Source organism: Hyaena hyaena, unplaced genomic scaffold (genome assembly GCF_003009895.1).
Source record: "Hyaena hyaena isolate Hyena2069 unplaced genomic scaffold, ASM300989v1 scaffold_559, whole genome shotgun sequence".
Taxonomy (NCBI): domain Eukaryota; kingdom Metazoa; phylum Chordata; class Mammalia; order Carnivora; family Hyaenidae; genus Hyaena; species Hyaena hyaena.
In genome coordinates this window covers 139403-160304 of record NW_024081191.1, presented here as the reverse complement: position 1 = coordinate 160304, position 20902 = coordinate 139403, and the positions used below count along the sequence as shown (strand labels likewise).

Genomic DNA, 20902 nt, shown 5'->3' with positions numbered 1-20902 from the left:
GTCCCTCCAAACCCTCTCCTCTCTGCCTTTTGGGACACAATATATTCCTCATTCCATTTATCCTTCCAACCACTTTCTCACAAAAACGTTTCCACGACTCTTCTCCTAACCAATCAAATGGCAATACCAGGTTTTCCTGAGATGTAGTCATCACCTCTCTTTTCTTTCCATGGCGTCTCAGGGAGCTCATCCTAGTGGTTTCAACCACACCTGGATGCAGATGACCTTGACACAGATGACCTTGACGCAGATGGCTCCCTGTTGACATTTCTAGTCTGGACCACTGACTCAACCTCAGTCCTGAGTCTCAGAGTGTTTACGGGTCTGCGAGAGAAGACCTGCTTTTCCTTGTATTTTCTGAGGTCTTGGCTGAGACCCTGGTAACAAAAAGACAGAATAACAGGAGAGAAACAGTTTACAGGAATACTTTGTTTTATTGCACTTCACAGATACTACATTTTTACCAAAATTGAAGGTTTGTGAAAACCCTGCATCAAACAAGTCTACCAGCACCATTTTTTCCAACTGCATTTATTCACTTCGGGTCTCTGGGTCACAGTTTGGTAATTCTCACAATATTTCAAACTTTTTACTATTGTTATTATATTTGTTATGGTGATCCGTGGTCAGTGATCACTGATGTTACTAATTGGGGCACCATGAACCATGTCCATGTAAGGGGGCAAACTTAAGTGATAAATCCTGTTGGTGTTCTGACTCCTCCACTGACCTGCTGTTTGCCGCTCTCTCCCCCTCTCCTCAGGTCTCCCTAGTCCCTGAGAAACAACAATATTAAAATTAGGCCAATAGTAACCCCACAGTGGTCTCTCAGTGTTCAAGTGAAAGGAAAGAATTGCACACCTCCCACTTTAAATCAAAAGCTAGCAATGGTTAAGCTTAGTGAGAAAGAAGGCATGTTGAAAGCAGAGGTGGGCTGAAAGCTAGACCTCCTGCACCAGTTAGCCAAGTTGTGAATGCAAAGGAAAAGTACTTAAAGGAAATTAAAAGTGCTACTCCAGTGAACACACGAGCGATAAGAAAGCGAAACCGTTTTGTTGCTGATGTGGAGAATGTTTTAGTGGTCTGGTTGGAAGATCAAATCAGCCACAACATTCCCCTAAGCCAAAGCCTTATATAGAACAAGGCCCTCACTCTCTTCAGCTCTGTGAAGGCTGAGAGAGGCGAGGAAGTGACTGAGAAATGTTTGAAGTTAGCAGAGATTGTTTGTAATCTATTCCTGTTGAAGATCCTTTGAAGATCATGGAAATAACAACAGGGGATTTAGAATATGACATAAATTTAGTTGATAAAACAGGAGCAGGGTGTGAGAGGTCTGACTCCAGTTTTGAAAGAAGTTCTAATGTAGATAAAATGCCATCAAACAACAAGCATGCTGCAGAGAGATCATCCGTGAAGGAAAAGCCAGTCAATGCAGCAAAGTTCACCGTCGTCTTATTTTAAGAAATTGCCACAGCCACCCCAAACTTCAGCAATCACGGTGCTCACCAGTCAGCAGCCATCAATGCCAAGGCAAAAGGCTACTCTAGCACAAAAAAAAAAAAGCGTGACTTAATGGAAGTTCATTTGGTGGTTAGCATTTTTTTTTTAGCAATGAAGTATTTTTTAAATAAGATTATACATTTTTTTAACACATAATGCTATTGCATTCTCAATGGACTATAGTATATGACTTTTACATGCACTGGGAAATTTAAAAAATCATTTGACTTCCTTTATGGTGATATTCACTTTGTTGTGCTATTTGCTTTATTGCTGTGGTCTGGAACCGAACCTGTAATATCTTTGAGATATGCCTGTATTCATGCCTGTGGTGCACATCATGCAGCAGAAAATTAAACCAAAAGTAACTCCATGTGGAGGCTTTGAATTCCAGCTGATGTGGCATCTTCAACAAAGAACAATACATTTGTAAAGAAATGATAGGACAAAGAAGTTTTAGTCTCCAAGGACAGCGAACTGGGAAGGGAAATATATGAGAAGAAACAGAATAAGTTTCATTTGCAGATTCCTCTAATGTATCTCTGGGCTGGTAAGAGTCTGTCTCTAGTAAAAGGAGAAATCCTACCTTGTCTTTAGGCACAAAAGGGCGAGATTTTGCTAGGTTTGCTGCTTCTAATCACTTTCAGCTCAAAATAATGTGTATGTCAAAGTGGCATATTTAGAGGGTTTCCTACATGAGCTACATCTACCATCACCTCAAACTCAAATTGAACTTGATTCCTGGACTTGATTCCTGAGCCTCCCCATCTGGTTCACTTCTACCAGTGCTCCTGTTTTTTATGCCTGCAGCCACTGTTCTTCAAATCTCTAATGTGAGACATTCCCAAGGTCACCTTTAAGCCATCCATCTCCTTCTCATCCCACATGGAGTCTCACCAACTCTGTGGACCATTTCTTTTAACTCTTTCTGGAATCTGTCCTCATGTTAGGACTTTTTTGGTTTTTTTTTGTTTGTTTGTTTTGTTTTTAAGATTTTCTTTTTAAGTAATCTCTATACCTAACATGGAGCTCAAATTCACAATCCTGAGATCAAGAGTCACATGCTCTACTGACTGAGCCAGTCAGGCACCCTGAGACTATTTGAGTTGTAAGTGACAAAACCCAGCTCAATCTGGCTTTAGCATCAAAAGGAATTTATTGGCTCACATGTCTAAAGAGCTGGGTCGGGGTCCTCATAAGACGTTTTCAGAAATTGCCTTTCTCCCCCTCTTGGCTCTGCTTTCTCTTAATTGTTTTCATTATTGAGGTAGCAAGATTTTCCTCTACTATATCAAATATGGAAGCTTTTATTTATGATCCTTGTATGACTAAGGAAATTCCTATTCCTTTCTGTTTCTACTATTAAAATCGAGCTCTACTGGCTTGCTTTTTGCTTTGCATGCTAAATCATTAAATCCCAGTGCTTGACCTAAATTAAAAAGAAAAAAAAAAGCAAGTCTTCATAATTAACAAAGAGTCTCATAAAGAGATGATTGAGATGTGTACTCTTCAGTATGCTCTGAAGAAGAAAGTCCTCTCTACATTTACAACTTGTTAAAAAAAGATCTGATTTAATAGTGTGTTAAGTTGATAACATTCATTAGAACGTCAATCTTGTTTTTTTTGTGCAATATAGAGACTTCTGTAGATATTCCTGTTACCAACTTGTTCTGTTCACTGTCTTTGGAAGAATAATTGGAACACAGGGGTCTAGTGAAACAGCTAAGACTTGAAGAAATGTTGCAAAAATAATCTTCAAACAACAACCTGTATCTCTCATTTGTTGTCTTCCCTGGTAACGTGTTGGCCTGGTAATAATGGTGAAATTGCTACCTCTGCATTGATGGACCATATAAACTTTTGCAAATATTTTAGGGTCCGTGGGCCATATGGTCTCTGTTGCAACTACCCAACTCTATCTACCCTTGTAGCATCAAAGAAGCCAGTAAGCAAATGGGTGTGGCTGGCTTCCATTACCACTTTATTAATGGACACTGAAATGTGAATTTCATGTAACTTCCCTCTATCATGAAATGCTGTTCTTCTTTTGATTTTTCAACTACTTAAAAATATATGAGCACTTCTTAGGTCTCATTTGTACCAAGTACTTGATCTAGAACTGCCTTCATCCATTTATTCATGTGGCTAACTCCCTTATCTCCAAGTCTCTGCATTTCACTTTCTCAGTGAGGCCTAACCTGACCATCCTGTTTAAAACTGCCACCTGCATCATTCCCCATTGCCCCTATGGTCCCCAGTCCCCAACTTTACCCCATACTCCTCTTATCTCATTATGATTTTTCCATAGGACTTATACCTTCTAAAATACCAAATAACGTAATTATTTATAATAGTATTGTTTGTCTTCCCTTGCTGGATGGCAAGCTGTCTGAGGGCAGAAGTTCCTGTGTTTACGTTCACAGATGCATCCAAAGTGCCTCAAGACTGCCAGGCACGCAGATGACACTTAACAGCTTTGTTGAATAATTAAATAATTAAACAGATGGATTCATGACCCATCAAAACCCTGATCAACCATGAGGTTGGAGTTTGGGTCATTTGATGGCAAGAGTTGGTTTCTCCTTCTTGAAGCATAGAGGACTTAGTCCTTAGAGATGAAATTGTCTATAATTCATTTCCTATTGGACATTTCATTCAAAAATGGCCAAAGTATCCCTTCCAATTCAGGAGAAAAAGACAAAATATTTTTTTTTGTAAAAGAGAGATGGAATGCTTATAACCTATTATACTTCTTTTCCAATATTAGCTTTAACCCCTACTTCAAGTCTGGGGGTCCCTTCAGCATTCTCTGTGTGTGAATCCTCTTCCAACCTTCCCATGCCTGGGGTTGGCTGGGGCTGATGACCAGAGACAGTTCCCAATGGCTGGAAACTGAGGGTCCTGAAAGAGACAAGGCCAAAGTGGTTTTGTTTGTTTCTTTGTTTTGCATTCAAGGGTCAGTTCCAGAAAACAAAGTTTAAGAGCTGCTTTTCCCCACTTTTTAAAGAAATGCAGGGGTGACTGGTGGCTCAGTTGGTTAAGTGTCCAACTTTGTCTCAGGTCATGATATCTCACAGTTTGTAAGTTTGAGCCCCATGGAGCCTGCTTCAGATTCTGTGTCTTCCTCTCTTTCTGCCCCTCCCCCACTTGTGCACATGTACTCTGTCTCTCTCAAAAATAAAAAACATTTAAAAAATAAAGAAATGCATTATTTGCAACTGCATGTAAGCATTCCTTTATTATTTTCCCTTCCGTGTCTGGTTCATTTTTTATTTTTTCACTAGTATTTCATTAATTATACAACTAGAATGCACCAGAGTATATACTTACAACTGCACTTTGATCAAATCTTATTTGAAGCAAGACACTCTTGAAACTGGGTTTCTTGATTCACTCTTTAAGCATCTAAATTGGAAAACACATATTGTCTCACAGTACCTCCTCAAAGCCGTACAGGTACCCACTGCTTTTCAAAAGTTTGCATTATGCCACTTCACTTTTACAAAAAAAACAACAACCCAACAACCCATTGGTACCTCTTTTTGCTAACTGAAAGAAACCTAAAGAGGATTTTTGCTTTTACAATAAAAGGGGAAAAGCAAAATTAGTATGCCACATTTGTTTTGTAGCGAGCCATTATACAGGCAGCAGCACCTGAAGCAGCAAGCAAGACTCCACCAAGCCCCCTTCCCCAGGAACCACAAGCAGCATCTCAGCATCAAGCCTCAGAGCTTTATCTGTGAGCATCTGTGCTTTATTTTTATTTATTTCGTGCATTTATTAGCGAGATGTGCTTTAAGGTATCAGGAAAGCCTAAGGGGGGCTATTTTGGGGGCCTGAGACACTTAAATTTTTTCCATGTAAGTTAATGGTAATTGCATGTACGGTAATGGTATAAGGTAATGGATGACCTGCTGGATGCTGCGACTGAGGGTGAAAGGTAGTAAAAGATGATGCCCAGTTTCTGGCTTCAGAGATTCCACAGCTGGTGGTGATGATGGCTGGAACCATCACACAGTGTTACCATTGTACGTTTACTTGTGGGTCTCTCCCAAATAGTCTGGAAGGGACCTTGCTAAATCTTTTAATTAGCAGTGTAAGAATATTTGTGAGGCATATAACACTGAATGAATGAATGAATGAATACACTGAAAATACTAAACAGTAATTCTATGGCCCAATGAGAGGAAAGGCCATAATAGAAATTCTACATTTACTATTCTCTGCCTGCTGTATCCAGAAAGCGACAAAAACAAGAGGAAACTGGCTTCGAAAACAAGTGATAAGTGGCTTCTCAGAAGCTTTCTGCCTATTGTACAACCAGGAAGTTGACAATAAAGTTTATTTGAGCGTCGACGTGCCCCGACGTGGCCCCGCCTACCCAGCCAGAGCCGCGATTGGTGGGCATTCCCCGGCTCCGCCGTTCCTAAACTCTGATTGGACAGAGCAACCTTCATTTCGGAGCGTCCCGGCGCCTGCCCGCCCTCTCGCCGCGTCGCCGGTGCCTGTGCTGCCCGGTCCTCCTCCTCGCCTCTCTTCTCCCGGCCGAAACCCGGGGGACCAGAGCGGGACGCGGGGACCATGTTCCGACGCAAGCTGACGGCCCTTGACTACCACAACCCGGCTGGCTTCAACTGCAAAGGTGAGGCGGAGGCCCGAGGCCGGCCGCACGTCTGTGACCCAGCCGGCGGCCGCTCTTTCGGTGCCCCCACCTGGACCCTCCGCGGCCTTGTTTCCCCCCGGGGTCCTCCGGCCCCTCTTTTCCTGACCGCCAAGCACTTCTGTTTTCTGCCGCCTTTGCTTGGCTTCGGACCCCCCTCACCCACTCCTGCCTGGGCATTGCCACTTTGTGCACTTGCTCAACTCTAACCACCACGTCCCACCTACGCACCCTCAGCACGCTAGAGAGTATTTGCTAACTTAGCCCTTCAACTCCATGGTTCTCCGGGAGATTGGGCGATACCGTGAGCACAGTGCTGAAATCTGAGCTAGGTGGTGAGTAACTTGAACACTAGTTCATTGCCCGCCAGGAACTAAAGCGTGAGGGTGGGGAACAGTCGGAGTTCACCCTGCAGTTGGGAGACCAAGAGAGCGCACGGGGAGTCCATGACTGACAGAGTTCGGGTAAACACGTAAAGTAACAAGCTTGTGGATTCGTGCAAAAAAGTTAATAGCAGATGCTCAGGGGGTTGAATTGTAAAATGGAAAGATTTGGGATTTCATAGCATTAAAATTTTAGAAGGGGTTAACATTGCTACCCACTGTTGCTCAGCTGCTACCCACCACTACGCATTTCTTCTAGAGTTTTTAACTTTTGGTCGACTAAGAAGTTTGAAAGTAATCGAGTACAACGCCTGGCGTACTAAGATCATTGTGTAATTCTCAAGACTTCATACTGGAAGCCGGGATTGGAGATGGGAAATGATTGCTGAGCAGTATAAGTGTATTTTTTTAATCTCTTGTGGAAGCATATACATTTTTATAGAATCTTTTTTTTTTAACTTGGTCTTTATTTAATAATAATAATAATAATAATAATAATAAAGTCATTGGCAACAGAGCTTAGATCTAGATTTGAGTCTTAAGACAATTTTCTCATCTTAATTGGGGATATTACCTGCCTCAAAAAAGTGCGAGAGGATTAAATGAAATGTATTGAACTTTCTCATGTTTGCACTTATGACAGTAAATGGCAACAGTGGTCAGTATGTTCTGTTTTACTGTTTTGTCATTTAGTTTCTTGTACTTTATTATTACTTTGCTATAAATTTAACTTTGTCCAGTCCTCAAAGGAACTGGTATAATACGTAACACTTAAAAAGTAATAAAAATATGTGCCAGACTTTGTTTTTAACCTTATTTATTTAATCTTCATAACAATTCCAAGAGGTAAGTCTTAGTATTACTCTCATTTTGTGTAACTCAGTCTGAGGCACCAAAAACTTAAGGTGATCAGCCCAAGTTCACACAACCAAGAGTCTGCAGCCAGAAGATGAATGCAGGCCAGGGCTTGAACAGTTTCTTAATCTGTTCATCCAAAGCCTGTACTTCCAACTCTACTTTAAGCAGCTCGGTTAACATTATTTTGGAGTTAAAAAACTATTTGCAGAGAAGGAAGTGATTTTTTTCTAATTCTTCTAATGATTTCTGAAACATCTTTGTTGCAGATGAAACAGAATTTAGAAACTTTATTGTTTGGCTTGAAGACCAGAAAATCAGACACTACAAGATTGAAGACAGAGGTAATTTAAGAAACATCCACAGCAGTGACTGGCCCAAGTTCTTTGAAAAGGTAATGAATTAGAAAGTGAATAAAAGTACGAGGACTTTTCCAAAAATTATATGAAGCCATTTGAGCTTAAAATTACTTTGTTCTTTTAAAATAAATAAAAATAATAATGTTCAGTATTAGGAAAGCTGGATTTCAGGGGTTTAACTTTTTCATGTTTGTTTTTAAACCAAATTACATTATCTCTCCCTACCAGGGTTTCAGTATTAGGTAGAAGTAGTTTTGTCTGGAAACATTGTGAGGTTTCTTAAATGTGACATGTATCCTGTAAATGGTAAAAGTGGCCAAAATTAGAATTTTTACATTAGACTAAAGAGGTAGAAGTAACATTTATTATGTTAAATTAAGACATTGACTTACTTGAAAACTAAGATTATGTCTTGTTTGGGCTTATATTGAATGTACTTAGATGTCCGTTATGTATTTTGTAAATTATAAATGTTCCTGAAAAGGTCTGTGTATATCTTATTTTTGCGGCTAGCATAATTTTCGTATTGACTTAATTGTGGTAACATTTTTTTGCACAAAAAGGAATTGTTTTCAAATTAGAATAAAAATCACATTTCCCGGTATCATTATTTACATTAAATGTTTTCATCAACTTTATTACTTTGAAGAATAAGATATTTTCCTTTAAGAATATGAAAAGTAAATTTTTCTTTTGCTGCAGCAAAGTGATATAGGTACTTTTTTCTATAGAATCAGAGATTTTATGTATTAAGGGATTGTGTAAGTTATACACTAGCTCTATGACCACAGGCAAATTTTGTGAAGCTTTCTGTGTCTTAATGTTGTCATCAAAAACTGCGATAACGGTAGTACCTATGCCATAGTGGCGGCTTGTATTAGTGAGGGATTTATACCTACAGCGGACCCAGAGCCAGTGTTGTATGCTTATTATGTCCCCTGCCGGTATTACCATTATTGCTACTACTGGATTATTTCTTTTATATTTTCTATTTCCTTAACAATACTTTATTAAAAAGTATTGTTTTTGAAATTTTTGGTAGGTTTAAGACTTGGAAATATGTTGTCATGATTTTATATTTGTATATATCACCTCTCATGACCCATTCATGTGTATAAGACAACACAAAGTTTCACAGAAGAGTATTTAAAAAATATGAAAAGTTTTCTAATGAAAAACACCTAGAAGTGACAGTAAAGTAAGTGAATGTATTAGAACTACAATCCAAACAGATATCTTTCAAGTTGGTCTCTTTGAGAAGTCCTTGTTTAAAGCATATTTGGAACTTTTGCAATTACTGTTAGATTATGAGACATGTTTTGAATATCTTTAATATTGGTAATTTTTTATACTTGGAAGGTGGTTTTGCTTTTTGCATCGTGACCAAATCATGTGAGTGAGGTGTTTTCTTTAAACCAGGTGGATAAAATTTGGGGTTAGAAAATGAGATCTAGCTAAAACATACTGAGTTATGAATTACCCTAAAAGGATTTCCAAAAGGGAGTTGCAGAAGTTTTGGCTACATAGCATTGTTCCTGGAATTAGATATTGAGCTCCTAAGACCCGTCTGAAGGACAGGGTTCACTTGGATGTACAGCTTCAGCATTTTATCTAAAATGCTATCTCTATTCAGTGGCTTTCCGTGACTGGAAAGCTACAGTGTAGATGTAATTGGTTTATTTGTATATCCATTTTAAAGGTTTGTGTGTGTGTTTTTTTCAAATCTGTGTATTTTCAGTACTGGAATCAGAAAGTTTAGGTTCAAGTCCTAGATCTAGGTTGTGTAACTGGTAGCAGGTGTTAATATCTAGGCCATATTTCCTCATCTGTAAAATAAGAAAGTTGTTTTTAGACCAGTGGTGCCTTACCTAGAATCTCCTAAAGTAAAAATTTCAAAAAGCATGCTGGAAATACTTTTTTTTTCTTTTTTAAGTAGTACCCTTAAATGTTTCCATCCTTCGGGTTATGTAATTATATCAACAGTTTAGTAATATAAATGTTTATATTTCTAGAGATCCAAACTAAGAGCTTTTTCAACTCTACCATTTTTTGATTCTGTGATGTTACAGTAATAACGAAATCAAGTATTTTTTTCTTCACAGTATCTCAGAGATGTTAACTGTCCTTTCAAGATTCAGGATCGACAAGAAGCAATTGACTGGCTTCTTGGATTAGCTGTTAGACTTGAATATGGAGATAATGGTATGTTTTGTGGGGAATGTGTGTTCACAGAGAGGGGAGGAAAAGTGAGGGCTAAAGGAGTGTCAGAATGTAGGGAATTTACCAGTTTGAGTTTCTGTGTCTTCTGTTGTTTTACCTTTGGTTCATTGTTAGTTTTACACATCCTCATTTCCCTTTTTATCATCTTTTCAAAAATTTACTTTTTGAAACCATTCTTCTGTGTCTAGCTCTTACCCCTTTCCTAGATAATTACTCCCAAATTTTCTAGGAAAGAGTTTTCTTTTAAAAATGTCTCTTCATTATTGTAAAGCATTAAAAAGCAACTGTCTTTCATTGGTACTTTTTAAAATATTTATTTATTTATTTAGAGAGTGGGGGAGGGGCAGAGAGAAAGAGGGAATCTCAGGCAGGCTTCCTGCTGCAAGTGCAGAGCCTGGTGCAGGGCTCAAACTCATGAACCATGAGACCACAACCTGAGCCAAAATCAAGAATCAGGAGCTTAACTGACTGAATCACCCACATGCCCCTTTTATTGGTATTTAGATTTTTTTTCTTTTAGAATTTGGGAATGGTGTCTCCTGGTAATTGTCTTCTCTCAAAGTAACATTACTTTGATAAATTTGCTGTCTTTTCACAGTCTGCACCTTAGCCTTTTGAGTTAAATTGTTGTTAGAATCCTAGAATTGATGGGATTTCAGAGTGTTAGTTGCAGCTGGTAATTTCACAGGAAACTGAAACATGTAATGCCAATAGGTGCTATAGCCCAAAATATGTTTACTTTGTTAATGTTTTATTATAGGTACTTATTTTATTGGAAACTTTTGAATTATTACTACCTGTAGTAAAAAAAAATTTTTTTTCCAGTAAACTTGTGTTTCCTCTCGTTAGACCATTTCATTTTGAAAGGGATGCCAACATCTAAATGCAGCATCCAACTATCTTACCTCCATCCTCTGCATTTTAGGTTGTTATCTTTTATTTGACTTTCTCTTACATTCCTTTCCATCTGCCTTTTTGATCTTTGTCTTCTCCCTTTTCCTCCCAGCCTGTCGCCATCCATCTTTTTGATGTCCAGTGGATCTTTTCATCTCCATTCTCATTGCTATCACCCTGATTCAGGCTCTTGTCACTTTCTGCTGAGAATTTTAGTATCTTTCAGACTCCTCTCCCATTAGCATCATCCTCTGTTTTCATCCTTGTGGCCCACCAGGGTTCTTTTTTGAATCATAAGTGTTTTAGAATGATACGCTCTGTTTTTAAAGAACAGTCCCTATTCAGGAACCCCATTGCTTTCCCATTTTCTACAAAAGGAACTCCAGGTCCCTTGGCCTGGTATTCAAGGCCTTTGATAACTGATCCAATCAGTATTCACATACTTGACTCTCAGCCAAACTAGAAGAGCACAGTTTCCTGTTTGCATCTGTTTTTTCTCCCCTACACTTCTTTGCTTACACTTTTCATTGGCCAGTATGTCGTGTCACTCTATCCCTACGCATCCAAATCCCACTCGTCTTTGTAAGATCCAGCGCAACCGCCACCTCAGCAACAATAATATTTCCTTCTGTCAACTTTCATAGCTTTTTTAAAAACAAATTTTTATATTTATTTTTGAGAGAGAGAGCACGAGTGGGGGAAGGGCAGAGAGGAGACACAGAATCCAAAGCAGGCTCCAGGCTCTGAGCAAGCTTCAGCACAGAGTCCGATACAGAGCTTGAACCCATGAACTATTGAGATCATGACCTGAGCCAAAGTCAGATGCTCATCCGACAGAGCCACCCAGGCACCCCTCAACTTTCATAGCTTTTAACTCTGTCCCTTGTATACCTTTTATGTTATTCACCACTTTTCATTTTGTTTGTATGTCTTATTTGCCCCACTAAATTTTAAGCTGATACTCTGCTTTGTTTCCTATGTTGTATCTCTATTAGTTTTCTGTTGCTGCTGTAACAGATGACCACAAATTCAGTGACCTAAGACACAATTATCTTAGTTTTGGAGGTTAGAAGTCCAACATCTGCCTTCCTAAAGTCCATTTGTCCACAGGGCTGGTTCCTTTTGGGGGCTTTATGGGAAGATTCATTTGTCTTTTTCAACATCATGAGGCTGCCTTTGTTCCCTGACTCTGGCTCCTTTATCTTCAAATTTAGCAGCATAGCATCTTCAGACCTCTCTGCTTCCATTGCCACATCTTCTCTGACTCTGATCTTCCTTCCTCCCTCTTACAAGGATGTTATGATTATATTGAGGCCACCTGAGTAATCCAGTATAACCCCCCCATTTCAAGGTCCTTAATTTAAACACATCTGTAAAGTTCCCTTTGCCATGTAACCTACGCCTAGGTTTCAGGAACTGGGATATTGACATCTTGGGGCTGGGAGCAGCGGAGGAGGTGGGAAGGCAGGGGAACAGTCATGATTTTATCTGCCACAGTATCTGACATAGTTTTTTGGATATAATAGATGTGCTTATCAACTTTAATAAATGTTTGGTGAATGCCGTTTATGAGTATTTATGTATACTGATACAGAGTATCAACCAGCTGTTTTTTGCTGGTTCCTCAGACTCACATTTCAGAAGCCTTATGGCAGAAATCTTAAGGAAAGCTCTAAGAATATTTCAGTTTTAGTTTAGAAAGATAATACTTGCGGGGCACCTGGCTTGCTCAGTCAGAAGAGTGTGTGGCTCTTGATCTCAGGGTCATGAGTTTGAGCCCATGTTGAGTGTAGAGATTACTAAAAAAATAAATAAACTTAAAAAAAAGGAAAATATTTGTGATTCTCTTTAGTTGATTTTTAGGGTCTTTAGCAAAGTCTTTATCTGTTCTGGTCTGATTTGACAGTAACTCTTAATTTGCAACAAAATTTTCTCCAGCTTTTCTAAAGTATTTTTCAGCTATTCCCAAATAAAACTGTAGTCACATCTGTTAATTTCTGTTTTACCTCTATTCATTTCATTTGTCCTATTTTTAGAATACTGCAACTTAGGTTACTTAGGTACCAGTAACAGTAGATGTCATGTGATTGTCCTACAGTTGGCTGTAACGCTTAAGTACATTTATCAGACATGTATTAAAAGTCTAAACTAGAAGACAAGTGTTTAGTTCTAAACTTCAGAATTACAAGCTATTTTTGAAAAAGGATAAAGTAGTAATACTGTCCCTTACCAGTAGGAGGTGCTATTGTTTTGTTTTATGCTAATATGTTGCATTTTTCTTGAATTCCTTTCTTCTTTGACATAATTTCAGATTTACAGAAGTTGCAAAATAGTACAAAGGATTTCTCATATCATATGTAAAAAATGCTACCATTTGCTTCATTTGCGTTATCCTTCTCTACATACATATATACATAGGTGTAATTTTTTTTAAAACCATTTGATAAGTTGTAAACGATTCTTTCCCCCTTATGTTACTTTAATGCACATTTGCTAAAAAAGACTGTCTTAAATGATTATAGTTCTCAAAAACAGGAAATTAACTTTGATTCGGTACTGTTACATACAGCTGTTATTATTTCTCCAGTGCTCTCAGTAGTGATATTTAACTGACTGAGCCACCCAGGCACCCCAGCACGTCTGCCTTTAGCACCCATTTGATTATTCTTGCCTGAGTCATTTATTATGTTCATGATGAGTGCCAGAAGTGTTTTTCTAATTCGATCATTTGTTCTACATTTATTTGTTGGTTTTTTACTGTAAAGAGGACTTTCCCTTTTCTCCAATTTATGTTTGTTTATATAAATTAGTGTAGATATATAGATTCTTTACTCATGAGTCATAATCTTTTTTTCTGTATTTGATGTTTATACTGTTCTGGATTTGGCTAGTGGGCCAATTTTAGCTCAGTTTTTGATCTAACTCCTGTGTGACTTAAATTTTACGCTTTTATTTTTATTTTCCCTCTTGTTTCATTAACAGATTATAGGAGCATTATAACCAAAGGTGGCACCTGGGACTTGTTTACTGAATTACTATTAAATACTTTAATTGCAAATTCTTTTAAGTATTGTTAAAGATTTCTCAGGTAAAAGTAATAAAACCTGCCTTTGGAATTCTGAATTTCAGATCTCCATAAAATTAGTTTAGGTTTGTAGTGTACTTGAAGTGCTGGTTTTTATAGCAAGTCTTTTGGATGCCATATATGGAATGCCATAAATGGGAAGAGATTTTTAGTGAGCTTGTATTTAATCTCATGTAACCTATACTTGCCTTCCTCCCATTCATCTGCCCCTGTTTGTGAGCAGGCTGTAAAAGCACTTTCTCTCCTTAGATTCAGATGGTGTGTGAAATGTGTTATCTGTTCATTAACATTTCTAAAAGTATTTGTATAGATATGCCAGTAATCATTTTAGCTTAATGAGAAAGCTACAATCACATTGTCTTCTGATGGATTTTTTTTTTTAGCAAAAAACAATTTTGGTTGGATGAGTTATGTTTATAAATCAGTTTGGCTTAGTTAAATTCAGTAAGTAAGCAATGTTTGTTTTACCCTAAGTAAAACAGTTTACAAATTCTATTTTTGCCTGTGTTTACAGCTGAAAAATACAAGGACTTGGTACCTGATAATACAAAAAATGCTGACAATACAGCTAAAAATGCTGAGCCATTGATCAATTTGGATGGTAAGGACATAAATGCATAAAAATGATCATCAACATTTTGGTCTCTCAAATGTTTTTTTACTTCCTTGAATGAAGAAGTGTGGGTTTAACTTGGTTTTTAGTAAAGTAAGAATGTTTTATGTTCCTTTATTCTTTGTGACTTTTTTTATTGTCATTTACAATGTGTTTTCTTCCTCTTCTTACAGTTGAATATCTAAATGTTAGAATGCTATTTTTTGATGTGTTCATAGTAGTTTGAGGGTTTTTATTTGCATTTAATCATGGTGGTGATTGTTTGCCTTTCTGGATGCATAAAATATTTTTTCTAACCTAATGACATGAGACAAGTGCAAAAATTTTTCATTATTTGAAGTTCCACATGCCTTTAAGTAATTTTCTTTTTAAAAGTGTAAAGATTCCAAATTATAATAATTTAAGGATTCTTCCATGACAGATTCATTGTGACCTGTAATTTACAACCTACTCTTATGAATTACTAAGCTGCTTGGACAGACTCTCTAGAGCTGCTGCTTGGAGAAAGGGTTTTGGGAAAATTGTCCATTGAAGGAGTCAAGTTTAAGATTGATAGCTTTGGGAAGAAATGTTACTTAAAAAGTGCTACATAAACATGTCTTGTGGGAAATGTTACAGGACAAACCTAATGGGACTTAAATTTAGTCATTCATTGGATTGTTCAGTGTGGCTGATTAATAGGGAACCTGTTAAGCTTATCAGTTTACCTAATTGTTGATGACCCTACACTGCTCTTACCAACAGCAGTTTTAAAAACTAAGCGGGTTTTTTTTGTTATTGGAAAATTAAAAATGTTTTTTGTGGGCTTATATACTTAGACATAGGTCTGTAATTACATGCTTGCCGAGCTGAAAGTTTCCATTTTTTATTCTTTATAGTAAATAATCCAGATTTTAAGGCTGGTGTAATGGCTTTGGCTAACCTTCTTCAGATTCAGCGTCATGATGATTACCTGGTAATGCTTAAGGTCAGTTTCATATTCTTGATTCCTGACAGAAACCTTGTGTGTAGAAAAAAAAAAAATTATTTTCTAAAAATTGTGCTTGTTATTTAGATATATGGTTACATGACAGCAATGTGGGACTTAACGCAGATTTCATGATTTCATCTGCTTAAGATTATCTAATAACAGCTAACATCAGAGGGTGTTTACTTTGTGCCTGCTACTGCTAAATCCCTGGCAAAGATATTTCATTCAGTCCTCCCAAAAGTCCTGGAGGCAAATGCTGATATCCTTTCATTTTAATCTGTATATGAAGAAACTGAGACCAAATGTGAATAGATAATGTCCAGATGACACACAAACTGAAAGAGCCAGGAATTGTATCTGGACACTGTGACCTTGTGGCCCTTTCTTTTTCCTGTATCTCCCAGTTCTACTTAATCATTCCTTTTAAAGATTTGTGATCTGTACTCACTAAAATAATGGGAAATGCCAAATTGGTAATGGTGGATTTGGCGAAAAATATGTACCCTGAAATCTCTGCAAGGAATGAATGTTTTAATTTTTCCCAGTGCCCCATCCCAGATAGGCTCCTCAGTTCATACCTGCACATTGGGGAACCCATTGATCTGAAAGAGGTCTCTTACTTCTAAGAGAAAAAACATACTCCACAAGATATAGGTCCTGCAACTGTGATAGTACAGTGGGGTGGGAGGAAGGGAGTGGTATTTAAGATACTTAAAATTCCAGGCTTGGAAATTATTTTAGAAATTATAACTGATTTTATGAGAAATTAAGGAGCGTTTGACTATACCTTATATGTGTAAATTAAATTACCTTAATGTCCTTTGCAGTAAATTGAATACTTTTCTACCCATAAGAGATTAAGCCATAATTTGTCCTACTTTTTAAAACCGTGTATTAATGACACTTCCAACAAGAGAAAAACTATTTCTACATTATTATAATTCTCTATACTGAATCTAAATGTTAACTCAGACTTTCTCAACTCAGATTGATTCCCAAGAGACAAAAAGTTGGGGCATCTGGCTGGAGCAGTTGGTTAGAGTGTGACTCTTATTTTTTAAAAATATGTATGTACTTATTTGAGAGGAGAGAGCATGTGTGAGCAGGGGAGGGGTGGAGAGAGAGGGAGAGAGAGAATCCCAAGCAGGCTCTGTGTTGTCAGTGCAGAGCTTGACATGGGGCTTGATCCCATGAAGCTGTGAAATCATGAGTTCAGCTGAAGTCAAGAGTTGGGTGCTTAACCAATTGAACTACTCAGGTGCCCAGAGCATGTGACTCCTGATCTCGGGGTCATGAGTTTGAGCCCCATGTTGGGTGTAGAGATTACTTAAATGAATGAATAAATAAAAACTCTAAAAGGCAAAAAGTTGTTTTTATTGAAATTTAGCTCTTTCAAAGGCTTGTTCCTCACTCAGGCAATTATGTAAATTGCTTTGGAACGCTTCTGCAGTGGTCTTGTCACTTTTAGTCAAAAACTGAACAAGAGGACAATTTGTCCAGCATATTTGGGCTGCTTTTGTTAGCCTTTAAAAACCGAAAGGGAAAAAGTATAAATCAGCTATGATCAAAAGCTTTTTAAATTCTAAGCTGCCTGTTTGTCCTGGTAGTTCAGAAGCATTCAAATAATCCATGACAACATGGCAGACATCTTCATAGGTTGGCCAAGTGTGAGAATCAGTATATATATTGACTGTTTGGCAACTGGCCTGATTAATAATTTGTGATCACTATTAAAGATTGGTTTAATGATTCTTTTTAAACGTAGTGTTTGGCTTATTAATAACTTTTCACATTTTTGCATTTGAGTTAAAATTAGCATCCACTAGAATTCCATTTAAAAAATCTTATTTTTTAAGTGTGTATAGGTGCATGCATGGACTTATGTATGCCATAATGAAATGCTTTGGTGCTGGAAAAAGCCAGTTGTATGAGAGATCTGAAAACATTTTAGTATAATCTAAAAAAATCAAGGGCAGTATATATGATATGCTATTCTTTCTGTCGCGCACGTGTGTGTGTGTGTGTGTGTGTGTGTACACGCACATTTATGCTTGAGCATGCTTATAATCAAGTCTTTGTAAGGATGGATATACAGTAATATGGTTCATTCCATATTGTCTTCTGGAGGAATAGCTAAGGCTTAGGTAGGAAGGAGACCCCCCCCTGCCCTTTTTTTAATATGTATCCTTGATTTAAAAATTTATTTTTCACACACATGAATTACGTATTAAAAAAAAGTTTTTAGTTTTTCTTTCCACCCTATAAAGTATTAAAAGTGAAAACGTTCATTCTAATAGTTTTGTTTTTGTTTAGTTCATTGGGGAATTTGAATTCTACCTTGGATCAGACTAGGTATCCTTATTCTCCAGACTCAGAAAAGATGAACAGCTAATAACAAGTAAAAATATTTTTGGGTTTCGTAGGCAATTCGCATTTTGGTTCAGGAGCGCCTGACTCAGGATGCAGTTGCTAAAGCAAATCAAACAAAAGAGGTATGTACTATTTTTTTAATAAATTCTAAGTTGATTACTAATGAAAGTTACTTCTAGTGTTGTCAGGAGTTTAAATTTTGTATCTGTTTAAGATAACCTATGGTCAGAACTGTCCAGAGAAAGGATAGCTTATTTCATTGGGATTGAATTTGGTTCTTAAGCATAGCCATTTTTGAGTGAAAAATAAACTTACCTCACTTCATACGTTAAAGCAGCTACCAGTAGCATATCCATAGTCCACCAGTACAAACCACTGCTCGTGCCCGTATATTTAAAAGAATTTGCCTTGTAAAATTTACTGTATAATTTTGACTAATGCTGGAAAACAGGACATACTTGGTCTTTGTTACAAATTTTCTTCTTTGACCTAAATCCTGCCCTTGCTCTTTTATTTCTTCAGAGAAATCTTTTCTCATTTTAGTCCTATTTCCTAGCATCACCTAGGAGAAAATAACTTATGACTAAGACCACCTAGTTGGTAAGTGGTTAAGCTCAAGCAATCTCATTCAAGAGGCAGTGCTCTTAATCGTTGATGGGGACAAAGGTCTATGTATGAAGCCCTACATGAGCTCATTGGTCAGCCCAGGAGAATTTGGGGAGGGGGTGTGGAGGCTCTATTAGAGTATAAGTTTCAGGGTTCAGGTGACTGCAGCTGTCTTCTTTCAGTCCTGCTTTGTAGGCTGAGGAAAACTACACACCATAACAGTTTTTACCTTAATTCTGATCTAGTTTTAGATAAATTCTACTAGAAATCCAAAATCCCTACAGTCTCTTTGACTATGGGACAGTGCAGACAATGTCCTCAGGGTTAGTGGCAGCAGGTGTCTCATAATGCCTCTTGGTATGAGCAGATATTGCAGTGAATGCTTTGGACACAACAAGCATTCTAGATTCCTGTCCTTTTTTTGTCTCCCCTAATTCCCCAATGTCTTTTGTCCTCTGATCCCATCTTTAGTAAGGCCCAGCAGTGTTAAAAGGTTATTAATGCCAGGCCACTGTAGTTCTCTGAAAGACACGGTTTGTTTTAAAGGATCTTGATTGCTTATTAATTATGTATGAATTGGGCCACTGGAAATTGGATTAAAGATCAGCTTATTTCACCCACACTGTAGAACAGACAGTAAATTGTTCGGCCATAGTAAAATCATCCATTCGTTGGTTCAGCAAAACTACATCTTCTGTTTGAGGGCATAGCCACATCTTTTACTCTTGTTTGCAAAGTACGGTTTTATTTTCAGTGATTCAAATCTAAGGTTTAGTGTCCTCTTAAAAGGTATCATGCTATAGGTATACAGTTGAGAAGTTCTTACAATGAGTGTTCTTGTTTATAACCATAACTAGCATTTGGGGCATGTGGTCATCTTTAGGGGTAGCTGTTCCTTGGTGGTCTGTTGGCAGATAAAAATAAGACTGACCCGGAAAACTACTCAGTCCAAGTCTACTTTTTCATTTTGCTTGCTAAATCTACATATCCATTCATTTCTTCACCTATATATTTAAGCTGTTTTGAAGTGTTTGGAGACTAGATAGATTTGCTTTAATAGAGTAGTTAAGAATTGAGTAGTGACACCCTAGCCTTTATAACATTGCAAGTATAGATTTCATATAGTATAATTAGAAAGTCTAGACTGTCCTCGTTGCTACTCTCTACTCTATGAGGCTGGCATTTATAGTCCCCATGTTGGGCATATGTGTATGTAGGTTCTGACCGGTTAACTAAATGGTTTAAAGTTCATTCATTTTCTTGGACTTAAGAATCACCTCCAAATAAACTGTTATTGAAAGGCAATCTGGTGAAGATCATACTAGCTTAATATAGATTTTAGATTTTGTATCAAGACAAATTAATGTGCTCAGAAATACTAAAAGTAAACCTCTTTGCCCTGAACTGTGCTGCTTATTGTAGCTAAAATAGGACAGCAGCAGTGACAGAACACAGCTGTGAAAGGAGCTACTATTTTATATGCCTAGTCTTAAAGAAGGGAATGGTTGGCCAAACTAGCTTCCCACTACATGTAGAGGCCATTATTTTCATCAAAAGGCAAATCGAGAAAGAAAACGCTTAGCCCCCTTGCTACTACAGCTAAAAGGGTTAACAGAATTGCTAGCTGATTTTCAGTTACGGATGACAAAAGAACATTACTCTTAAAGGTGTTTTTTTGTCCTTTTAAGGGATTGCCTGTTGCTTTAGATAAACACATTCTTGGTTTTGACACAGGAGGTAAGTGATTTCGTTTAAATTTAAACTCTTTAGAGACTAGGTGACTATTTGGGGGAGAAATGGGGAATGGTATTGAACACAGATTAATGCAGTGTTTCTTATAAAATAGATGCAGTTCTTAATGAAGCTGCTCAAATTCTGCGATTGCTGCATATAGAAGAGCTCAGAGAGCTACAGACAAAAATTAATGAAGCCATAGTAGCTGTTCAGGCAATTATTGCTGATCCAAAGACAGACCACAGACTGGGGAAAGTTGGAAGATGAACGTTTTAGGATTTCAGCTTCTCACCTACTTAGTAAAGTTGGGAACCATGTACACTCTGGCATGTGTTTGGAAATCAAATGTCACATTTTCAAGGGAAGAATCCTAGAAAATTGACTCTGTTCTTGAGATTTACCATCATTGCTTTTTCTTTAATAAAGTTCAGGAAAGTGGATTTTTTGACTGTTTGCATATTTATGTAATTTTTTCTGTCTCTATAATTAATGATCCTCTTTTGTGGTTAAGGTACATGCCAGCCCCCAGCACTATTACAGAGATAATACAGATCCTCAAATCATAGGAAAACTTAAAATATTTTATTGGAGTAATCTAGGAAATTTGAGAATCGTTACATCTTTGGTATTTATAAATGTAACTTCTGTGGGTA

The 20902-nt window shown here is 37.5% G+C and overlaps 1 protein-coding gene across 1 annotated transcript; it reads left to right on the top strand.

Annotated features, from left to right (window-relative positions):
* Positions 1 to 5973: 5973 nt before the first annotated feature.
* On the top strand, positions 5974 to 20689 carry RTRAF (RNA transcription, translation and transport factor). Its single transcript, XM_039256119.1, has 8 exons — positions 5974 to 6142; positions 7668 to 7792; positions 9860 to 9959; positions 14471 to 14557; positions 15448 to 15536; positions 17963 to 18031; positions 20204 to 20252; positions 20362 to 20689. The coding sequence occupies exons 1-8, from the start codon at positions 6082 to 6084 to the stop codon at positions 20514 to 20516; spliced, it is 735 nt and encodes a 244-aa protein (XP_039112050.1). The 5' UTR covers positions 5974 to 6081; the 3' UTR covers positions 20517 to 20689.
* The last annotated feature ends 213 nt before the right edge of the window (positions 20690 to 20902 follow it).